Source organism: Wyeomyia smithii, chromosome 2 (assembly GCF_029784165.1).
Source record: "Wyeomyia smithii strain HCP4-BCI-WySm-NY-G18 chromosome 2, ASM2978416v1, whole genome shotgun sequence".
NCBI classification, from domain to species: domain Eukaryota; kingdom Metazoa; phylum Arthropoda; class Insecta; order Diptera; family Culicidae; genus Wyeomyia; species Wyeomyia smithii.
Window position 1 is genome coordinate 107,110,400 of NC_073695.1, and position 21,676 is coordinate 107,132,075.

Below are 21,676 nucleotides of genomic sequence, written 5' to 3' on the forward strand. Positions count from 1 at the left end.
ATCTTCGTTAACTGAAAAACTGATTTTGTTGTCTTGCTTCTATCGCATGAAATATAATGAGGTGTTTTGACAGTTCACTTCCATGCAAAAAGCGGGAAGGGAGAACTCTGAAAGGATTGTAAAAAAAATAACGTTTATGGATGCTTTTTTTCACTTTCACTCAAGAGTGTCAACAAATATTAACCCTGATATATCTACAAGCATCCTTTACTAATTTTTCTACTATCCTATTTTGGCCATCTGAACTAAATAACTAACCTATAGTGTGCGTGGGTGGAACATCTAATGGCTACGCCATAAAGCTTCTCTCAAGGTGGGGGTCTTGGCTGAGCCCTGCGCAGGGATTTTATAGCTAGCGTACTCACTCGTCAATGGCTACCTCACCTTCTTATTTCCATCCGGCAATCATCAAACGGCTTCTCACCATCAATGTGCCATTCAGGCACCGATCACGGCGGCGTCAGCAATGGCGGCGATCGATTGTCGGAGCTGCAAATGCCGATCGGTCCGATCAGCGACTCAGCATGGGCCGCCTTAGTGTGCGGCGGCTGGCAGAATGGGCCTTGTCCTGGCTGACGGTGCGTCCCAGAAGTGTGCGGTAGGAGGGTGGATGTACTTTGCTGGCGGTGGGCTTATGGCTTCGCCATGCGCTTCAAAATAGAACGTAAAAAGCTGTCGAACGGCTGTTCGACGCGGTAACGAAAAACCCTTATAGCCAAACCAACTCAACGTTACCTTTTATTCTCACCACACTTGCTGGCAAAGTCTCCACTAAATTTAACTACTCCTAACTGCGCTTAACCTATCGAAGAGACAACACTCAATACAACTAGCTAATCTAAGACAGCCTCACGCTAAAACACACCTTATTCGAATCGCGAACAACACAAAATCACACACTCTGGCTTCTTTCGCCGTTCGATTGTAAATGATCAAATCGAGATTGGTTTGCTCCTCAGCTCAAACGAGATTTTGAGTTTGAAACCGGAAATTTTGCAACGAACTTCCACGGCAAATTCAAACCCGAGTTTCATCTCCCTTTCCCATTAGATGCATGCATCTAACCATTTCATTTTCCGAGTTTAATGACCTGCGCTGGCTGGAATTTTACTAATAAAAACAAGCAAGTAAGTCGCAGATTCGTGCTTGAGATTTTGGGTTGCGTCACCGAGAGTGAGAATCTAAAAGAAGTGCAAATATTCAAACGGCTAACTCGTACGCAAGGTGTAATTGCGCCTGGTTAGCCAACTATCCATGATCTTTATAGTAGATCAGCTCTAAATTCGAAAATTGACGAAGAATAATTATGCAAATTAAATTTACCAACATGATTGCTACAGGAATTCGTTTAATTCTGATGAATCTTCATTTGTGTATCGCCGTAGATTACTTTCCAATAATTTGTTGTAATCATTTTGATGCATTGTTATGTTTTAGTTTTGCATATGTGTAGTATACTAAAAGTTTTTGTGCACATTTGAGGAAGGTCCTTTCGACCACTTTCAAAAGAGCTTTTCCGACCCAGCATTCATGGATATCGGTCTGACGATAAATAAATAAATAAATAAATCAATAAATGAATGAATAAAAATAAATAAAGAGCCACGCAATACATTATTTCAGTACACAAAATTGTCGTTTTGTCATCTTACAGCTCTAAAATAGAAATACCTACACTACTTACTTAGAAATTGCACATTTTTGGGTTAATTGTATTTTTAGGAATTAACTAATATCATCATTATTGGCAAAAGATAATGGCTTACGCCCCGTTCCTATCCCTATTACCATGTGTCGGCATTTCTCTAACTTCAAGCTAAATAAAAATCCAATTCGGTCTGCGAACATTGGTGTTGAAGCTAAACCTTAATGCCTAAGAGGTTGTTGCCGTTTATAATTTTTCACCAAATGAACGTCCGGCAGGTGATTTAACTAGTCCCGGTTTTTATAAATCGTTCTCACACTACGATGTTGTGGAGCTTGCCTCGATGTCGTCGGCCCATATTGGGGTCGCTACATAACATGAATATCTTGGCCGCAAAATTTCACAGTTTGTAAAAGGGGGGAGGGGGGGTTACATTGACTTGCTTGTTGTAAAAGATACAAAAAATGATGGTTTCGAAGTTCAAGTGATTAAGCTAAACCTCCTTGCTTTACAGAAGGAAAAATTTATTTGCACAAGATTGTTCTACACTATTTTCATAGTTGTCTTAGCAATTTCCAATAGGCGATCGGTGATTTTTGTGACAATGTCAGCAAAATATTTCGAGGAAATTTAGTAAAATGATAAAGACATAACATAAATTCGCCATGTTGAAAATACTTCGCATAATTTCTTAATGGTTTTTGTCTATTAGGTGCGTAGGACTTGAGAACATATTGTTCAAATATATGACTTATGACTTAACCCTAGCCTCTATCTGGGTCTCAACTAAACATTATATTTGCCAGTCGCTCAACCGCTAAACGTGCTACGTGGTTAGCCTACTGTAACCTTCCGTGCTTCATTAACTTGAGAATATCAGTTTGTTCTTATAATTCGTACAGCTCGCCTGCATCGCCGACCGGCCTTCTTCCAGGTGCACGATTTATGTCCATGGAGCACCACCAGGAGTATCAGCGTCCTGTAGAGCGTAAGTTTCGTGCTGATCTATGGCTTAGCTGACTATGCAATCCATTGAAAGCTCAGTTCGCTGTCGCAATCTATTACTTCTTCTCGCGGTTCACGTTGTTATCACACAATACGAGAGTACCAAGATAAACAAATCATCTTCTTCGAGGGTATCCCCATTCAGGCATGTTTTTCTCCGAAATATGTGAGAAAAGCAGAATGAATATTCACCGCTAACTTCTTGTCCAGTATGAGCGCTACGTGTAGCAATTTTTTGCACCACACTTCTTTCTTTTGTTTTGTGCTGTGCTTCTGCCGTTCGGAACCAGCTGAGCGAAAAAATATGGTGAATCACTCTAGAGAGGATACACGCATTACTGAGATATATTCTACAGCATTCTCAAAGCAAACATGCATAAAAGGCGGTCTGATTTTATTTTGAGTATCGGGTTGCAAAGCAAACAACTCATTCTATTTTTCTACCTAGATGCTCCCATCATTTGATATACACAGTGCTCCCACAGACCGTTATTATAAAAAAAAAATGCACCAAAGAATCTGAGTACACCATTCGATTCGTTATGACGTCCAGAATCTCTGGTCAAAATTTCAAAATCGCCGTACGGTACAATTTTGAGTAATGCCCTTTCGAAGGTCGTGAAGTACAAAAAAGTTATATAAAAACGACGAAATACTCAATGTAAAGCACGTTTTTCAGCCACAATGTTATGAAACAACTTCCATATAGTTTCTACACATTCCAAATATTATATTTCAAGACATTTACAATTGGTGGAAAGATTTATTTGAAAATCCTACAGTGCACAGTGGTCTAAATTCGAAAATCATGACCGTTCTAGATTTGACTATGAAAAATTGATTTTATGTACTCAATGTCTTCAGCAAAATTATTTCATAAAATAAGGCCTTACTTTTGGCGTTTTAGGTTTTTCGATCAATCCCCCTAGTAGTTAGATAAAAAAATATTTTTTCTAATTTTCAATATACCGGATTGCTTCCTTCAGCAAAGTTGTGGAAAATTTAGAAAAAAAAAAACAATTGCTGAATACTGCGATGTCCTATCTGTACGTTGAACACGGCGAAATAGAGTTTTTTAGTGGAACACCCCTCTTTAAAATCAGTTTTTTGTCTATAATTTCGTCTGTAATGGTCAAAATAATGCAAAATGTTCTAAGAATTTATGCATTCAACTAAACTTTCCTCAAGACTTTGTAAAATTTATTGTTTTGATAGTCACAGAAAAAATTATAGACAAAAAACTAATTTTAAGTAGGGTTGTTCCACAAAAAAACTCTATTTTGTCGTGTTCAACGAACAGATAGGACATCGCAGTATTCAGCAATTGTTTTTCTTCTAAAAATTTTCCACAACTTTGCTGAAGGAAGCAATCCGGTATATTGAAAATTAGAAAAAATATGTTTTTATCTAACTGCTAGGTGGATTGATCGAAAAACCAAAAACGCCAAAAGTAAGGTCTTGATCTACGAAACAATTTTGCTGAAGACATTAAGTACAAAAAATCAATTTTTCATAGTCAAATCTAGAACGATCACGATTTTTCGAACTTAGACCACTGTGCACTGTGGGATTTTCAAATAAATCTTTCCACCAATTGTAAATGTCGTTAAATGTTATACTTGGAATGTGTAGAAACTATTTTGGAAGTTGTTTCATAACATTGTGACTGAAAAACGTGCTTTACATTGAGTATTTCGTCGTTTTTATATCACTTTTTTGTACCTTACGACCTTCGAAAGGGCATTACTCAAAAATGTACCGTACGATGATTTTGAAATTTTGACCAGAGATTCTGGACGTCATAACGAATCGAATGGTGTACTCAGATTCTTTGGTGCATTTTTTTTTATAATAACGGTCTGTGGGAGCACCGTGATAGACACTTAAAAGACACATTGTAAAACCACAGTGTAGTTATTAATCGTAATGTTCTTTGAGCTTGAGCTCCACGACCGCACATTTCGTAGTTGCTCCTCCGTGATGGATCTGAGCTAGGGAAGTTACTCAGAGAACCACATATAGATGGCTATTTGGGATTAATTTATCATCTTTAATGTACAACAATTTACTAGCTTCTGCTTTGTAAAGATTGATTACGGCGCCGGCTACGTCCTTACGGTCGGATAGAGAAGATAGGAAAGAAAGAAGTGTCACTATCGTTAGACTGAGTTATTGCTACACTATCGCGAACATGCGATGTCCCCATGTCTAGGTCTCGTCACCCTAGAAATGGAAGGCCACCGGCATACTGGTGGACCTTCGCGACAGCCGACCTCCACAGCGCGTGCCTTCACGCGAGGCGAAATATGCAACGCACGCGCACTGATGCGCAAAGATCAGAGCGCCACGCAGTATTCAAAGTAAACGAGCATGTTTCTATAGACCTTGCGAAAGTGCCAATACGAACCCAACAATGACGTTTATAGGGTCGTTACGGCCAACACCAGAGGCTCATCTGCCCCGGCAGAACAATCACCAGCGATTTTGGAGCGGATCATTGAGGGGCTATTCTTACAACACGAGCCAAACCCCTGGCCTCCGGCTGTTGGCACCACAAATAGCGAGTGACGGTAGCTGCGCTGAGGTCATGAAGGCGGCAAGGGTGACGAACGGTGAACTCATTGAGATCGCAAATTCTCTGAAGGGGAGCAAGGCATCGTGACCAGACGGAATCCCGAACCTGGCCATTAAGACGGTTATAAAGGTAGCCCCCGGGTTGTTCAGGGCGGTCATGCAGAAATGCTTAGACGACTGCCTCTTTTTGAATAAGTGGGAGCGGCAGGCCGGGAAACCACCAGGTGAGCTATCGGCATATAGACCAATCTGTCTGCTAGACTGCTAGATATAGCGGGCAGGGTGCTTGAGAGGGTAATCCTCATCAGACTTGTGAGATTCAACGAGAGTGAAACCGGTCAGTTAAGCAACCAGTTCGGTTTCGGCAAAGGTAGGTCCACGGTGGATGCTATTCTCTCTGTCACGACGGCTGAGGTAGCACTCCAGCGTAAAAGAAGGGGCATTCGCTATTGCGCAATTGTCATACCAGACGTGAAAATCGCCTTCATTAGAGCCAGCTGGGTCTCGGAGTGCCAGTGCCACTGTACAAGATTCTTGAAAACAAACAATCGAGTGCTGGTCTACAACACACATGAGGGTCAGAAATGCGCCCCGATTACCGCAGGGGTACCGCGAGGTTCCATCCTGGGTCCGGCGCTGTGGAATGCCTTGTATGACGGTGTACTGAAGCTGAAGTTGAAGCGGTGATTGTGGGTTTTGCGGACGATATAACTCTAGAAGTCTACGGCTAGTCAGTCAGCGGCGTCGAGTTGAAAGCTGCGCTATTCATACGCTTAGTTAAGGACTGGATGCACTCCCGTAAACTGGGGTTTGCGCATCACAAGACAGAGGTCATCGTAGTGAGCAACCGTAAATCTGGACCGAAGGCAGCGATTAGTGCCGGTGAATGCACTATTGCCTCAAAGCGATCCTTGAAGCTCTTGGGTCGACGACAAGCTCACGTTTGGGACTCACGTTGGCGACTACGCACGCAAGAAAACTTCTACGATTACAGCGCATGATGTACAATATCTGTTAGCTATCGTGGCAACGTATGGCGGACCCGTGTGGTCGAAAGCGTTGGGTACACCTGCAGGCTATGTGCCTGAGGGTCGCATGCGTGTATTGAACCATGTCATACGAGGCAATATGCGTCCTGGCTGGCATAATGCCTATCAGCATCATTGTCAAAGAGGATGTAGAGTGCTTCGACCAACGTGACACGAGAGGTGTACGAACCATCAGAAGGTCAGGTGGCAGCGGGAATGGTCCAATTTCACCAAAGGTAGATGGACGTTCCGACTAATCGCGGAAATAGACGGAAGGATCGAGAAGCGCCATGGGGAAGTTAACTTCCACCTGACACAGATACTGTTAGGCTATGGGTGCTTTAGGCAGTAACTGGAAAGTTTTTGCACGCGGAGTTACCGATTTGTCCACAATGTGCAAGCGCGGAAGAAACCGCTGAGCATGTGTAATTTGTTTGTCCACGTCTCGCACAGGTAAGGAGCGAAATGTTGGCAGTGAGCGGGCCGGATACTACCCCGGAAAACATAGTGGGAAGGATGTGCGAAGACGAGAGTACCTGGAGAGCAGTCATCACGACTGCTTTCCAGATTGTTCTTACACTGCAATGATTGTACCAATCGAGTCATCGAAAAGCCAGTGAAGGCTAACCTTGCCTTTACGAAAGCAGCAAAGTCAATATATTAACAACAAGGAGGTGCTCTAAGCACACTTGTTCTTCTCCCTGAAGCAATACCTTCTCCTACACGATAGTCATTCTTTGAGAAGAAATGACAAGCCTGTCCCCATCCATAACTACCGGAACCCTAACACATGAACTACCACACTCTACCAGCCGTCACTATCCGCTGATAGCCATCAGGTATTTCTTTTTGGCAGTGTTGGTAAATTTAATTTACGCAACTTTCCTGTTGACATCCGTAGAGGCCACCTTCACAGTGGACGATCAATACCGATGATATCGATGTCGTTTGCAAAGCCTAGAAAAGTGAAACCATCAAGAGTCGCAAGTATCAGCTTGATCAGTTTTGCTGGAAATCATGTTCAAGCTTAATTTTCCACAACTCGTTGTATTTCACTGAATTGCACGCCACTTCGAAATCTATAAACGGCATTCCGAGGATCTTTCTCAAGGTGTACATCTGGTTCATTCTAGACCGTCTCGCTGGAAAATAGCATCCTCACCGCTCAACACCACTTCGATTTGTTATTTCGAACGTCTGGACATCAGCGACTTAACGAGCTTGTCCAGATTCACTCCAGCTGGTTCAACTTTTCGAGTGTACTCTGAAGCAACTCCTACCGCTGATTACCTCTTGACGTTCAGACGAATCTTTCTCACCAATCTCGATTCGAATACGCTGGAACCTTGCCTACCACAAGAAAGCGATCTAAGTCGACGTTTGGCCCCCGAAAAGTGCCGGTCTTCGATCAGTATTTTCATTAGGATGTCTTCAGATGTGCTTTCGTTGGAATGATGCCTTCGCTGGCATTGTATTACTTGGTAGTATCTAAATCCAACCGTCCTGGATTTGCAACAGCTTAGAATGTAGCTGCCGATCGATAGTATGTCGTTCACAGATGTGTATAAGAATGCAGCATACGATTTTTGTACCTGTGCTTGTCGGGTTTTTGAAGTCAGTGTCCAAAATTAATTTTATGATAACTTTTTTGAAACACGTGATGACATTTTCGGAACTGAAAGATGAAACATTTATAAACCAACTGCTGTCCAAACCTTCTAGATCCGAGAACTAAAAGCGCTGTAATAAAATGAACAGTGCGCCCCGATATTAAATGAGTCAAGCATTTTTTGCAGTTTATAACTTTACAGCAATTTGGTAATAATAAATGATAGTACCGAGGAAAAAAGGTAGTACAAGTAAGGACGGGTTCAAATAATGTATGAAATCTTGTTATGTTAAAGTTTTAATTTTTATGATTTTTTGTTTTATTAAAATGTCAAATCTGAAAAAACACCTTATTTATGCCTCATGTTATGGATTAATTCATTTCGTATAATTTGTAATATATAATATAATGTAATATGTAGATTTTTTTACTGTGTAGTAGTAACGGCCGCGGATAGCAGCAGCGGTAGTAGTAGTGGTGGTAGCGTCAGCGGTAGGTGCAGCGGCACTGATCCCTCTAATAAAAATCTGTCTTTGCACAGTAGCGACAGCATCGGCCAGCACTTTTTTCAGTGTAAAACTCTGCCTTATTTTTACAACACACAAACGTTTTTGGTAAGCTAACAATCAAAGTCTGACGGCCGTCAAATTTTCAGCGTGAAAACAGCTCACCACTATGTTATCAGAAGAATGATTATTCTTCGGGGATAGCATAGAGATACAATCAGTATCATATCCGATATTAAATTGAACGAAACGTTGTTCTTTTGAGGACCAGTTGAATTGAGTAAGAGGTAATATTATCGGGTACCAGAAGTGCACAGTAATACAGAACAATTAAGACAATCAAGACGGAATGAAACTTTCGATTTTTTAAGCAACTTCACAGTGGACTGCTTTCTTGCAGCTTTTGAATTGACTGAATTAGAGCAATTTTGCTCAGAGTGGCTCTGAAAAAAATTTCTCAGTAAAGTCTTGTTTAGATGTCTTTTGGAACTTTAAAAGAAGAAACTTTTGGTGGCTAAACTTTTGAGATATCTTTTACGGGTGAGAATGAGGAAAATAAAAAAAAGTAGCTTCTGGTTTCATTTGGAAGAGCAATTTGTGTATTTTACTGTATAAAAAAAGTTTGAATCTGCTCATTTTTTGCCTAAAAAGTAAAGTTTTTACGGCTTAGTTTTTTTAAATAAAAGTACAAGTTCGTTACAACACTTGCTCTGCTAATTTTTTGGCACTACGTCGTGGATTTCTGGTAAGGCGGTAGGGGTCACCACTATGGAATAAAATTATAATTCGCGCTAATTTTTTTTCGTAAGTCGATAGCTAATTTAACAGTTTAACCCACGTTCTACCCAATATATATTTTGGGAATCGATATTTCCAGTACCGATTATAATATTTGACTGGAATTACTTTACTTTTTTGTTTCAACATTAGAGCAGCGAAAAAAACCGTTTTAAGATGTTTTCCGCTAGATGGCAGTAATGACATTTGATTTTGAAACTTTTCGGTTGGACCGGATCATTCTCGACCCGTATTGTATGTGTGTAACGAAATGATGAGTGTTGAACTAATGTAGCAGTTCAATTGCCGGACCCTGTATTACCATTTATATAAATTCAAAGAAAATGAAGAAAAACAGTTACATTATATCAAAATAGTTTTGCCTGCTTTAAACAGTGTTAAACCCGGTGCAGCCTCCCTAAGTTGATAATTGCGTTGGGATAATTAACGATCTTGAGTAAAATACACTTCAATAACGATAACAACTATGGTATCCACGTGTCGAGTGAGAAATGCTTTTTCAAGGCATAATGGTACGGTTCATCTGATATCATGAATACTGGATAGACCCAGTTGATTACATTCTTTTCTGCGCTGCCATCGTATGACAATTCTTTGCACGCCTCATTTAGAATTAGAAACAGGTTTCATGTTACAGCGCATCTGCTTAATTACGGATGCAGCTGAAACGATCCTTCAATGGTCCAACTCGTCCGTCTACCATACATTTGGAAGCTTATCCGTTTTGACTGACAATCCGCTCAGATTCGCAGAGTTCTTTTTTTTTGCGGCGTTTGTCGATTCGTGAGCGCACACCATTTTGCCATTGTCGTGGACTGTGTCGAAACGTTAGAGACAACCACGTTCGCATGGTTGAATTATTCAGTCGATGAAATTGGATTTTTCACCGATTTACCAAACCCTCATTTCTACAACACCGCCACTTACCACCGCTGCTTTAGGTGGTATCATCATTCAAACTGAACAGGAGTTTTTCGCCGTTCCACAGTCAGAGTACAGGGGACTGTTCATTTTCCGCCTGTGCAGCGCTACCACAATTGTACACCGATTCTTTATTGTTACCCTGCTTTCGCCAACCGGACCACCCCTCGCAGCTGCTTTCAGCAATCAACAACTACTGTCATCGCACTTTCGCAGTTTTAAAAATGAATGCTCACAAGTCGGGTTGGTTCGTAACTGATACCGATCCCGCATCAACTGTGGTCCCTGAGGGCGCGATGCAATTTTGATGGTGTTGTAATTCATCACCATGTTCCAGGATTCTTTCTATACTGGAATGTGGGTATTTTTGGATTTTCCATACAGTTTTTATTTTCTGGTACGTTCAATAGATACCGCGTATGGAATGAGCGATCATTTGAATTTTATGCAATGTTTTGTTCAGCTGCACAGAATATTATGCTCCATTCAAGGGTCGCGTTGAGGACATTTACATTGTATATTTATTTTTCGGTAATCGGATGCAGGATTGCACAATGAAGCATGGGAACGGTGTTTCGGTAAATGTAAATTAATGCGGAAAATCTTTTCAAACAATAGTTTCGTGTCCAATGGCTGCGAAATGGTAAAAACACTCGTCACCAATTCTAAGGGTAGGTGGAGTTTTTGGACCAACAATGTTTTATTTGCAGCCCCAAAATGATTGAATGTTTAATTCCTCAAAATGGATGTGCAACGCTAACAACAACCACGCTATTGCCAATGCAGAGTCCACATTGAGCCAATAGAGAGGAAACAGTTTTTGTTTCCTTCCTGTTCAGCCCGATAAATTTAAGAATTGAAGGCAATTCGCTGCAGTGATAGTCGGATAAACGCCCGCGGCAAAAAGCGGTGATGGACGTGGAAGGTGTAATTAAAAACATGCAATAAAGTTTCGTTTTCCACCGTACACTGCTTCGCCTGCGTCTTGCAACACTTTGAGGCAGGTGGAAAATCAGAGCCATTGCTGTATTATACAGTGAACGCTTGAAACTATACAGTTTTATCTGATTTTGTTTTCCTTAGTGAAGGTGCGAAACGTAGGAGTTCGAAGCACAGAGTATGAGGAAACTTTTTCCGGTCTCTGATATGTGAGGCTAGGTGTGAAATATAAGAAACTTAATGTACGGCTCCGTGCTCATAGGAAAAGTTGCCCATTGGAACGGAAGAGTTCTTACCTACCGTTGCCATTGCCACCCATTCTGGGCGTTCGTTTGGGCGATTGTGTCCAGAGAATCAGGACGCGCTTCATTGCTGATGTAGTAAATTGATTTCACGTTCGTTTGCTTCACGGTTTGCGTCCCCCAGTCTTCTCCGGTGCTCGATCAGGAGGACCGTCCGACAGCCGATTCCGAAACTGTCTGAGTTAATTTTGCCACACTGATGGCAAACGGGAGCGGTGATGGTGATGTTTACTGCAGTAGCAGACCATTCCAAGAGTACAAATGGGTTCAATTCATTTTACAAACTAGTTACAAAGTTTTTCACTGCGACTGCACTACTGCTACGGAACTGGTGAATAGGAGGAAGAAAAGCTATAAATTAACAAGTGTTTTGTTGGCAACTTTTGCTGTTGTTCATTTGGGCAGAGCCGGTTGGAGTGAGTGGAAAATCAGTGCATTGGTTTCGAGCCTGTCAGTGGTTGCAGATCAGCGTGAAAATTGACAGCTGAAGGAAAGCCAAATGAGTTTAATCTCACAGCCAAAGTGATTCGGCTAACGACCATTTGTAATTTGTGCTTGCTTCTGAAAGGTATTTTTTCTTCGGGTCGAAGAACTGTCAAATAATTGAATCATCTCCGAGAATGTGAGTGTAACGATGAATTATTCATTCAATTTGTTTGCTGTCAAAGAGTGACTCGTATAATATTGATTGTACTTTTTCATAGATTAATGATTGTTGCTCGAGAATTACGAATAGCTTTTTGAAAGACATATTGACATTGAGTTTAAAACTCTCCGGAAAATGGATGCCTTCAAAAAGTTGATTTAAGTTACTGCTAAAATTATATACCATCATTTGAGTGTCATTAACCTTAAGACATTTGCAATAAAATATTGATAATAATAAAATTTTTAGTAAAAAGACCATGATGACCGGTTCCTTCAATTCATGAATTGGTCCTCGTAGGTTGGATGTGCCAGCAAGTAAGAGAGCGAGTGATGTGGCGCCGAGTGTTTATATCACCCTCCTGGCACCATAATCCTATTACCTATAGTTTGGCGTTTTGATAATAAGGAGACCATATTACCGCAGCATACTTGAGTATTGGACGTACTCGAGCGCTGAAGAATGCCTTTAGGCAACTCAATTTCGTGGAATTTCATAGAGAATCTAAGAATGAAGCTCAATTTTGAATTCAGAACCACTCAGAGTTCTTCTACTGTCATCTTGTGCTCGGTACTCGGTACCGAATAACGAATAGTTGTGATGGTGAAGAGTGCGATAACAGTCAAACAAGATTACTGAGCATTTAGTCACATTAAGAGACATCTGGCCAGGCATTCCAGAAGTACAGCCTTTTGACGTAGAATTACGTCTTAGGACAACATATACAGGGGACCAATTTCATTACAGGGATCCAATTTCAAAAACCAAAAACATCGAGAGCGTCACAAAAATTGTCCATTTTCAACCGTTTTAAGCTCAGTCAGTTTTCAACCGATTTTCGTTATTTTTGCAGTAATCGATTGAAAAATCAACCAAGCACCCGTCCAAATGCAGAAAGTTGTAATCTGATTGTTCGAACGATTGTTCTATTGAAAATTGTCAAGCCTTGTCGAAACGGAAATGTCGACCTCTGATTGGTCGCACAATGTTTCTTTCCCTAACAAGGTCGACAGAATATACCTAGTTGACTAAGAATGCGCGCTTTGTGTTTTATGTATAATTCATTCCATGATTGTGCCGATACCACACGGACGTTGGTTGCTGATCGTGAAGAAGAACGAAAAGCCGGGTTTCAATTTCTGGCTGATCGCGCATCGCGCGTTGATATTTAAGCATCTGGCGGCTGTTATGGAGTTTTCGGTAGCTGCAGAATTATTGGAAATGGCAGGCAATTCTACTAGAGAAAACAGGAGATCTAGAATCATCGGCGAATGGTTATCCGTAATGATGATAATTGAACAAACTTGCCGGTGTTGTTACTGTTGTGAAAAATAATAGCACCTTTTGGTGCTCTTCAGCTTTGTGATTGAAGTAGTTAAAATTTTTCATCGTGTGTAACAGACGGAATACCGCGAATTTCAGCATTTGCAAGCGAGGAAAAATTCAACATTGCCTCAAGAACGTGTTGGTGGCCCTGAGAAGGACCGGTTATAATTTATACTTGTTCTCGTGCTGAATGGCAGCAGATAACAGAAATGCAGCACTTACGCTCTTGCGTCTTAAATTAAAACGGTTATATTTTGATACATCAGCAGAATTTTGACCTTCATACTCATGTCTACCATCGGCAATGTCAAACACGCAATAATCTGCTTTCATACGACACGGGGACGGGAACATTTCCTTCAACCAAGCTGCGCAACACGACACAAAACATGTTATTTTGATGCTTCAATGAGAGTGCTATCGGTCCAGTTCGACAGAATGTCCACAAGAAATCATTTTTGTACATCCGTGTTACGAAACTGAAGAAAAACTTTAGAAACTGAAAAAAGAGGTGGAGCTTATCAAATGATCGCTCTGAGCCAGAATGAAGTCACACATATTTTTCAAGTTATATCATTCCACCACGTACGAAAAATAATTCATTCCTATTTTCATCCCTATATAAGAGCCTGTTTTAGTCGAAGCCGCTCATAATAGTTCTGAACAGCGACAACAGCAGTCCTCCCTTAGCAGCAGCGGGAGCAGTGCAGTGGGTACCATCGATAGCGGATAGCGGCCACAACTGTGGCGTGGCTGCGGATAAGCGTAGCAGTTTCAGCGGATCTTAGCATCGATAGCAGCTCGGCCAGCAGATGCAGGTACAGCGGATACCAATGGCAGCGTATAGCGGCCACAACTGTGGCATGGCTACGGATATTATGGTAGAGGCCTAATGGGAAAGTTGTATCATTTTGTTCAGAAGAATATTATTGTCGGTAATATTACAAAGATTGAGAAGGTTGAGAAGATTGAGAATAAATAAAACACTTATTTGAAGAGTTGATAGCTTTTGGTACCAATAGCAGTATAGTGACAGCCTCAGCGGTAGATGCACATGCAGCCGGTACTTCCCTGAGGCCGATGTGGAAGTATGTAAATGGAAGCAGCACGGCGAAACAGTTCGGGTTATGCTTAGACGCGCGTCATTTTTCGTTGTTGATATTCCCCACAGGAAACGACGCGCTTTCGTATGATACAGGCTGTCGTAATTCTACGTTAACCTTGCGGTCGTTTCTTATAAACAACCTCTTCCACTTTTTTCCTGTCTTCTCAGAATACTTTTTCTGTTGCTGTGTGTTTGCGATAGCTACCCACACCCTGGTAGGGAATAAATATTGTCAAAATTATATACCGAACTACAACAGTATTGTAGTTCAGTATAAAACTTTGACAACATTTATCCCCCACTACTTGACGAAAACCTGTTGTAATTGTTTTTACCCTGATGCCGATGAAATATATCTTCGAAACGTTGGCCTAGACAGAAAATGAACGTGTTTGAAAGCAATCCGTGACCAAATTTGCCATAATTGAACCGAATTATCAATTGGTCAAAATACCGCTAAGTTCATCTCACGAATATCAGCGACAGGTTGACGGAGTGCTTTGATGGACAACTGTACGGCGATACAGCAAGCAGAAGCGGAACAGGAATTGACCTTAGACTACCAACAGCAAATGACCAAGTACCAGACCCCGATGTTTATGAATATCGGTTTGGGATCGGGATACTGAAGAACAATCAAGCCACCGGCAAAGACGGACTGCTGAGCGAGCTTTTTAAGCATGGTAGACAGGCGTTGGCTAGCGCGCTTCACTGGGTCGTTTCCGGGATTTGGGAAAAGGAAAAGCTGCCAGACGAGTGGATGGAGAGAGTCGTATGCCCCATCTTTAAAACGAGCGAACCGTAGTTCCGCAACTACCGAAGCCCACGCCATCCCGCATCAGGTCGCTTTGATTCGACAGATCTTACAAAAATGCTGCGAATGCAACGTGCCCACACATCAGATTTTAAGATTTTGATTGACCTCACGGTGACCTGTGATACAGTCGATCAAAAACAACCATGGCAGATCATGCACTACAACGGATTCCCGAACAGATTGACGCAATTGATCATGGCTACCATGGCGCAAGTGATGGGCTACGTGCATGTTGCGGTAATACTCTTGAGCTTCTTGAATCGCGCAGAGAGTTAGAATAAGGTGATGAACTTTCCAGTTTGTTCTTCAACATCGGTGGCGGTGTGATCCACAGCCGAAGCCAGACGAATTGGACTCCGGATAAATGCGTCGAAAACGAAATACATGCAAGTGAGGAGGAAATGAGAACAGCATCAGCCTCCCTAGTCAATTCTTTGTAGACTTTGTAGAGTTGCGTATTTGGGGTCACTGGTGACCACCGATGATAACACCAGCAAAGAGATTCAGAGGCGCATCCAGTCTGGAAATCGTGCCCACTTTTCGCATCGATCGAATCGAGTGCGAAGACGCACGGAAATCACACTGTACAAAATCTTGATAAGGGCTTAAACCTCTTTGGAGTTTTAGAACAAAAACTGCTGCGGACTATTTACGACGGAGTACAGGCGGACGACGCAAAATGGTGAGAGCGCATGAACCACGAGCTGCACGCATTGCTTGGAGAAAACCTCATTGCAAACCTGGCGAAAATCAGTAGGCTGCGGTGGACCGGTCCGGTCGTGAGGATGCCAGAGGAAATCGCTTCTCTTCAGCAACCTTAGATTATTTCATGTTTAACCGATGTGCGTGTAAGCTCATTAGGAGAGGAATTTCATAGTTCACTTTTGTTTTTGCCCAGTCTTTGTCTATCCCCAATTGAACCGTCTGATGAAGTGAAAGTAATTAAAAATTACACTTCAAGTCTACGAGCGAATACTTCTTGGAGCTCCAAAAATCGAAGCTCAAGTTAATCTTCTTAGTTTATCAATCTTGTTTAAGTTGATGAGTTTTCAATTTTAAACTAAGTGGCTTTGTTAATTACCTGTTCGATGTGACTGCTTCGACTGCTTTATTTCTTGATAAATTAAAAGATTATAGCTTTTTAACCATTCCTGTGAATTTTGGTGCCCCTAGCAAAGGTAACTCTTCAGGGACTTATGTGAGTTTTTCCGTTAGTGAACTTCAAAGCGACGAACCCGCTGAACAATTACTCTGTGCTCTCTTAATGTACACTTTTTTGCTAGGGGCAAAGTTCACAGAAATTTTCATAAAGCTATTCACTTTAATTTTTCTCCAGTTTGAGCTTCAGTGCAAATTGTTTTTTTTTTCCTTTTGTCGACCAGTGTTATTCCCAAACAGTTTATCAAATGTTTCTCCTATATCATGAACTGTAGCTAAGCAGATTTCTATAGTTCCAATGGATTACACAGGTTTTGGATCCAACCGTTCATAACTAACTGTTTAAGAGCTAGTAAAGGGCATACACGAAAGGCAAAAGTGGCGGTTGCAGCCTTACAAGAGGTGCGTTGGCCTAAAACACGTGAATTCCGGGCGGTTGATCCGACGGCGGGCACTCCTTTCAAGTACCACATATACTACAGCGGCGGCGACAGAGCGGAGCGGGACATCGGTTTCGTGCTACCTGGAAACCAAATGAAGCGTGTCATTAGGGGGAGGCCTATTAATGACCGGCTATGCGTATTAAGGATTGAGGGCAGCCTATCAACGTGTACGCGCCGACAAACGATAAAACTGATGACGTAAAGGAGGAGTTCTACGAGCTGCTTGAGAAAATATATGGAGAGTGCCCACAACACGACATAAGGATCGTCATCGGAGATATGAACGCACCAGCTGGGCGAGAGGAGTTCTTTCGTCCCGTTATTGGTAGGGAATGGCATCTGTAGTACTTTGACTTTGACTGTAGTACTTGGTACTTGCTCCAAGATCGATCACATGCTGATCGACGGCCGGCACTTTTCAGACGTCATAGATGTGCGGTCCTTTCGAAGACCAAACATCGACTCAGATCACTATCTCGTGTTAGGCAAAATTCGCGTCCGGCTGTCCAACGTATTTAAATCGAGATCGGTGAGAAAGATAAGTCTAGACCTCCAGAGGTTATCAGCGGCTCGAAAAGTTGATAGACGGATCGGTGAACCAGCTGGAGTGGGCCTGAACGAGCAAACGATACTCGGAAAGTTGATGATGCGGTCATCGAAACAGCGCGAGAAGTGATAGGCATGACAACGAGAACGATGCTGAGTGTATATAGGTGACAGAAGGGAAGAACCGGACCTGCGCCAACACATCAGTAGCAGGTAATCGTGTGACGCGTCTGTTGCGGCAGAAATACCTAGAGGCAAAAGCCGCCGAAAAGAGGCTTCACTGCCGTAAGAAAGGTGAGCACTATGATCGCGTCCTCGCAAAGGTGGAGAATTGCTTCAAGAGGAGCTTCTCTAGAACGATTAACGGAATCAGAAGCTGGACAGTGCCAGTACTCGCCATGTGCTATGATAGGGAGGGGAACCTGATTACCGATAAACCGCTGCAAACCAGGCGTTGGAAGCCACATTTTGAAGTGGTGTTGAACGGTGAGGAAGGTAGGAGAGTTTTCGAGGGGAACAGGATAGAAATTGGGGAGGACGGACAAGCTGTGGACCCAACAACATTGGACGAAGTGAAGAATGCTTGCAAAGAACCCCAAAGACACTGGGAAAGACGGCTCACTAGCCCAACTTTTCAAAGTCGGGAGCAGGCGGCTGTGTAGTGCAATTCACCAGATTATCCTAAGGGTATGGTCTGAGGAACAACTACCTACGGACTGGTTGGAAGGACTCATATGCCCTATCTACAAGAAGGGACATAGATTCGACTGTGGCAATTAGCGAGGTATAACCCGCCTCAATTCCAGTTATAAATTTTTCTCCCATATCCTGTTCCATCGTTGAGGTCGTTGCAGGAAGCCTTTGTTAGATAATACCAACGCGGTTTTCTAACTAGAAGGTCTACAACGGATCCTCGACAAGTTTCAAGCACACAACTTGCAGACACTTCATCTATTTATTTACTTTAAAGCGGTTTAAACATGATGTTCCAACCAAACTAATCAAACTGTAACGTGCGACGCGCGACGGTTTCACATCATGCGTCAGAACAGCGGGTGAATTTTCGCGTTTGTGACAATAGATGGTGTTAAGCAAGGTCTCGGGGCTCTCGAACTTACTATTCAACATTGCTTTGGAAGGTGTAATACGAAGGGCAGGTGTGCAGAGGAGCGGCACCATCATCACAAAGTTTCACATGCTTTGCGGACGACATTGATATAATTGGTGTTAGCCGTAGAGCTGCTGAGGAGGTCTTTACGGCTCTCAAAAGGAAGGCTGCGAGAATTGGACTCACCATAAACACTGCCAAAACGAAGTACATGGTGGCTGGCAGAGAGCGTGGTAGTTTGGCAGGGTTTAGAGGCGTATTCTGGATTCGGCACAGGATCTCAACGATCTGTCGCCATAAAAGTAAATGTAAGTAAGAGCATACATGTAACCTAATCCACATTTTCGAAAATTTGCCGAAATGTGGGCCATACCATGGCGGCGAGAGTTCCGGAAATCTTATATAAGATGAAGGGCCACTAATTGTGGCCTAATGGTCTAATTGTTTCGCACCTCAAACGTATGTCGGATGGACTTGTAAAAAGCAATAAAGAATTGAATATATAGAAAAAAATCAAATATGTTCTCATTTAGTTCCGCTACTTATGACTCACCCGTGAAAAGAGTGCTAATATGTTACCAAAACTTAAAATCCCTTCTAAAGAGGATAAAGAGATTGTGGGTTCAGGACCAGTCTGTATGCGGTATACATTTTCAAGGCATATTTTACAGTTTGCTTATTTTTCATCATATTTACAGTTAGCTTATTTTTCGCTTACTCCGCTGCACAAACTGTATGCTTTCAATAGAGGTTATAGCGCTTTATGACGGAGAAAAAATAATATTAAATAGTCTGAGAACTGCGTAGTTGTTGTTCCAATTATAGCTCTAGACTCTCAACAAGCAGTTTTAGTAATGAAAATTACTAAACGCGTATGATGAATTTTAAATCGTTACTGGGAATGTTTTATCTGAAAACTAACGTTTATTTCTATCACCCAGAAAAAAATATTTGTCGACTTACTTTCTATTGGACTCAAAATTTGCCAAGTGAAGAACAGCACGGAATATTTTCGTTATAGCTAATCCTTCTCCTTCTGGTCGTTTTTGACATATTTAAAAAGTGATGAACTAAAGAAAGACACGTGGTAAACAAATCGCTTCAACATTTTAGTTATTTCATTGTGACATCATAAACTTTCAGTTGTATTAATGTGTCTGATTTTGTGAAAGAGCATAGTGATCTACGGAAAATTTTACTTTGCTCATTTAATTCAACAAAGTTGGGCAACTGGACAACAGAGTTGGACAACTGAGTTGGACGAATTGTGCGAGGAGGATCCATGCCGAATACAGGAACAGCTTGCCTCGGTATTTGGAAGCCATTTCCAAGTGACTGCATTTATTAAATTTATTAAATTCTGCTGTATGAGTATATGCTAACTTATTTGCGCACCTAGTATGTGAGATTACAAGAACTATTCCAAAGAAAATCATGCTGAAAACGGTAAAATAAAAACACTGTAAATTATCCTGGTAAAACTTAGCACATCTGGAATCACTGCCTCGTGGATCTATTCTAGTAGGAGCAACTTTTCAAATCAAAACGTCGATCAGTTCGAACGAATTACTAGCAACTTCATCCCTTCGCTTCGAACGCAATCCTTCGCCCCAGGGTTGATAAAAGGCAGAAACTCACCTGCCAGCCTTCCATAGCGCTGAAACATTCGCTCGACATCCGTTTTCGAGCACTGAAATGTGTTCAGATTGCCGACAAACACTCGCGAGTTGACGGCCTGCGGATCTTGCGAGTTGGTTTGATTGGATAGTTTTGACATCTTCATTCTGGTGGCGGCGTAATCTGAAAAATAAGATTGCGAAAAGAGGGTGGCATTAATTTTTTCACAAACCACAGACAGCCAATTTAAATGGAAACTTTTCCATTTATTGATTCCAGTCGGTGAATGGGGAGAAACGTGTTGAAAAAAGTAAGGTAAGCAAACATCTGTTTCAGTGCAATGATATCGTCGCTTCGTACTGCTGGAAGTTTGCCAGTTTGCATCAACCCTTCTAAAAGTGGTTTTCATATTCACATTTCTCGAAACAGTTACAACCCTACATGGCCGTAGGCAATGGAATACCAACCAGAGAATAAGCTCCAACAGAAAACGTTCACAGTAAAGCTCACCCCGAAGCAGCCAGTGGACTGTGATCTTCTGCCGAAGCAACCGGGTCAGAATTGGAGGAATTAAAGTAAGAAATAATTTATATTCATAGATCCTTGGCGTCGTTTTCTGAGGCACCACCACCATAGCCGGTCTCGGTCAAACATACCGACTCACCGATAGAAGCACCGGAATGCAGTTCTCAGATGGGAGCGAAAGTAGCTTTTAATAGTTTTAATATTTCAATTTTCTGAACTGGGTCTTATCCTACGAGGGCCAACCAGAGTGACGCTCTGTGGACGGCGGCTGCTGGCTGAAGCTGTCTGGTGAGAATATTCATACTCATGCACATTCATTTCAATCCAGCCAAGTTGTCTTACTGGAATACTTTCCCTTGCAGCTTCCGGAACTGAGACGGTTCCGTTCGGTGTGCCAGTCTATTTATCTATACAGGTTGCCAGACATGTAGAGAAAGTTTAACAACGGTAAAAGCTAGTGTAAACTTTAATACGGTGGAATTAGCTTGTACGGAATTGGCTAACTGTTGCACTGGACGGCTTGTTTGTTGATGGTCGCTGGACGGTAGTACAAAGTCATATATGATATTATTTTTAATACAATTTGTTAATTGTGGAAAAATAAAAATTGTTTTATATTTCTTTTAAAAAATTGACAACTTTTGTTAATATTTTCTAAATCTGAATTCTTCTAAACCTTTTAAATACTCAATACGAATTACCTTTTTCGATTTAAATTCCTATCTCATATTAATCGAGTGTGATTGAAGTGCCTGAATTGTCTACAACTAATAGTTAAACAAAACTAACAGAATATAACAACTATGTTCTTTTGACGTGGCATTTTGTCTTACGGCAATATTCTGGGATATGGGTACCGGAAAAATCGTGAGCATCACGAGAATTGTCCAATTTCAAATGCTTATAACTCAGTCAGCTTTCTGCGAATTTCCTTTGATCTTGCAGCAATCTGTTTGAAAATTAGCTATGCATCCACCAAATTATTATATGATGTTAATTATTGTACGATTTGATATGTCGTACACAATCTCAACAACTTATTCCAAAACGGTGTTCAA

General features: G+C 41.6%; 1 protein-coding gene across 3 annotated transcripts in view; it reads right to left on the bottom strand.

Moving 5' to 3' along the window:
• LOC129722064 (uncharacterized) overlaps positions 1 to 21,676 on the bottom strand; it is a 217,907-nt gene that overhangs the window by 83,467 nt on the left and 112,764 nt on the right. For all 3 annotated transcript variants that reach the window (XM_055675287.1, XM_055675286.1, XM_055675288.1), the window contains one exon: positions 20,115 to 20,276. In XM_055675287.1, coding sequence (XP_055531262.1) covers positions 20,115 to 20,259 — 145 coding nt within the window. In that variant the 5' untranslated portion in view covers positions 20,260 to 20,276. The remainder of the gene's footprint in view (positions 1 to 20,114; positions 20,277 to 21,676) is intronic.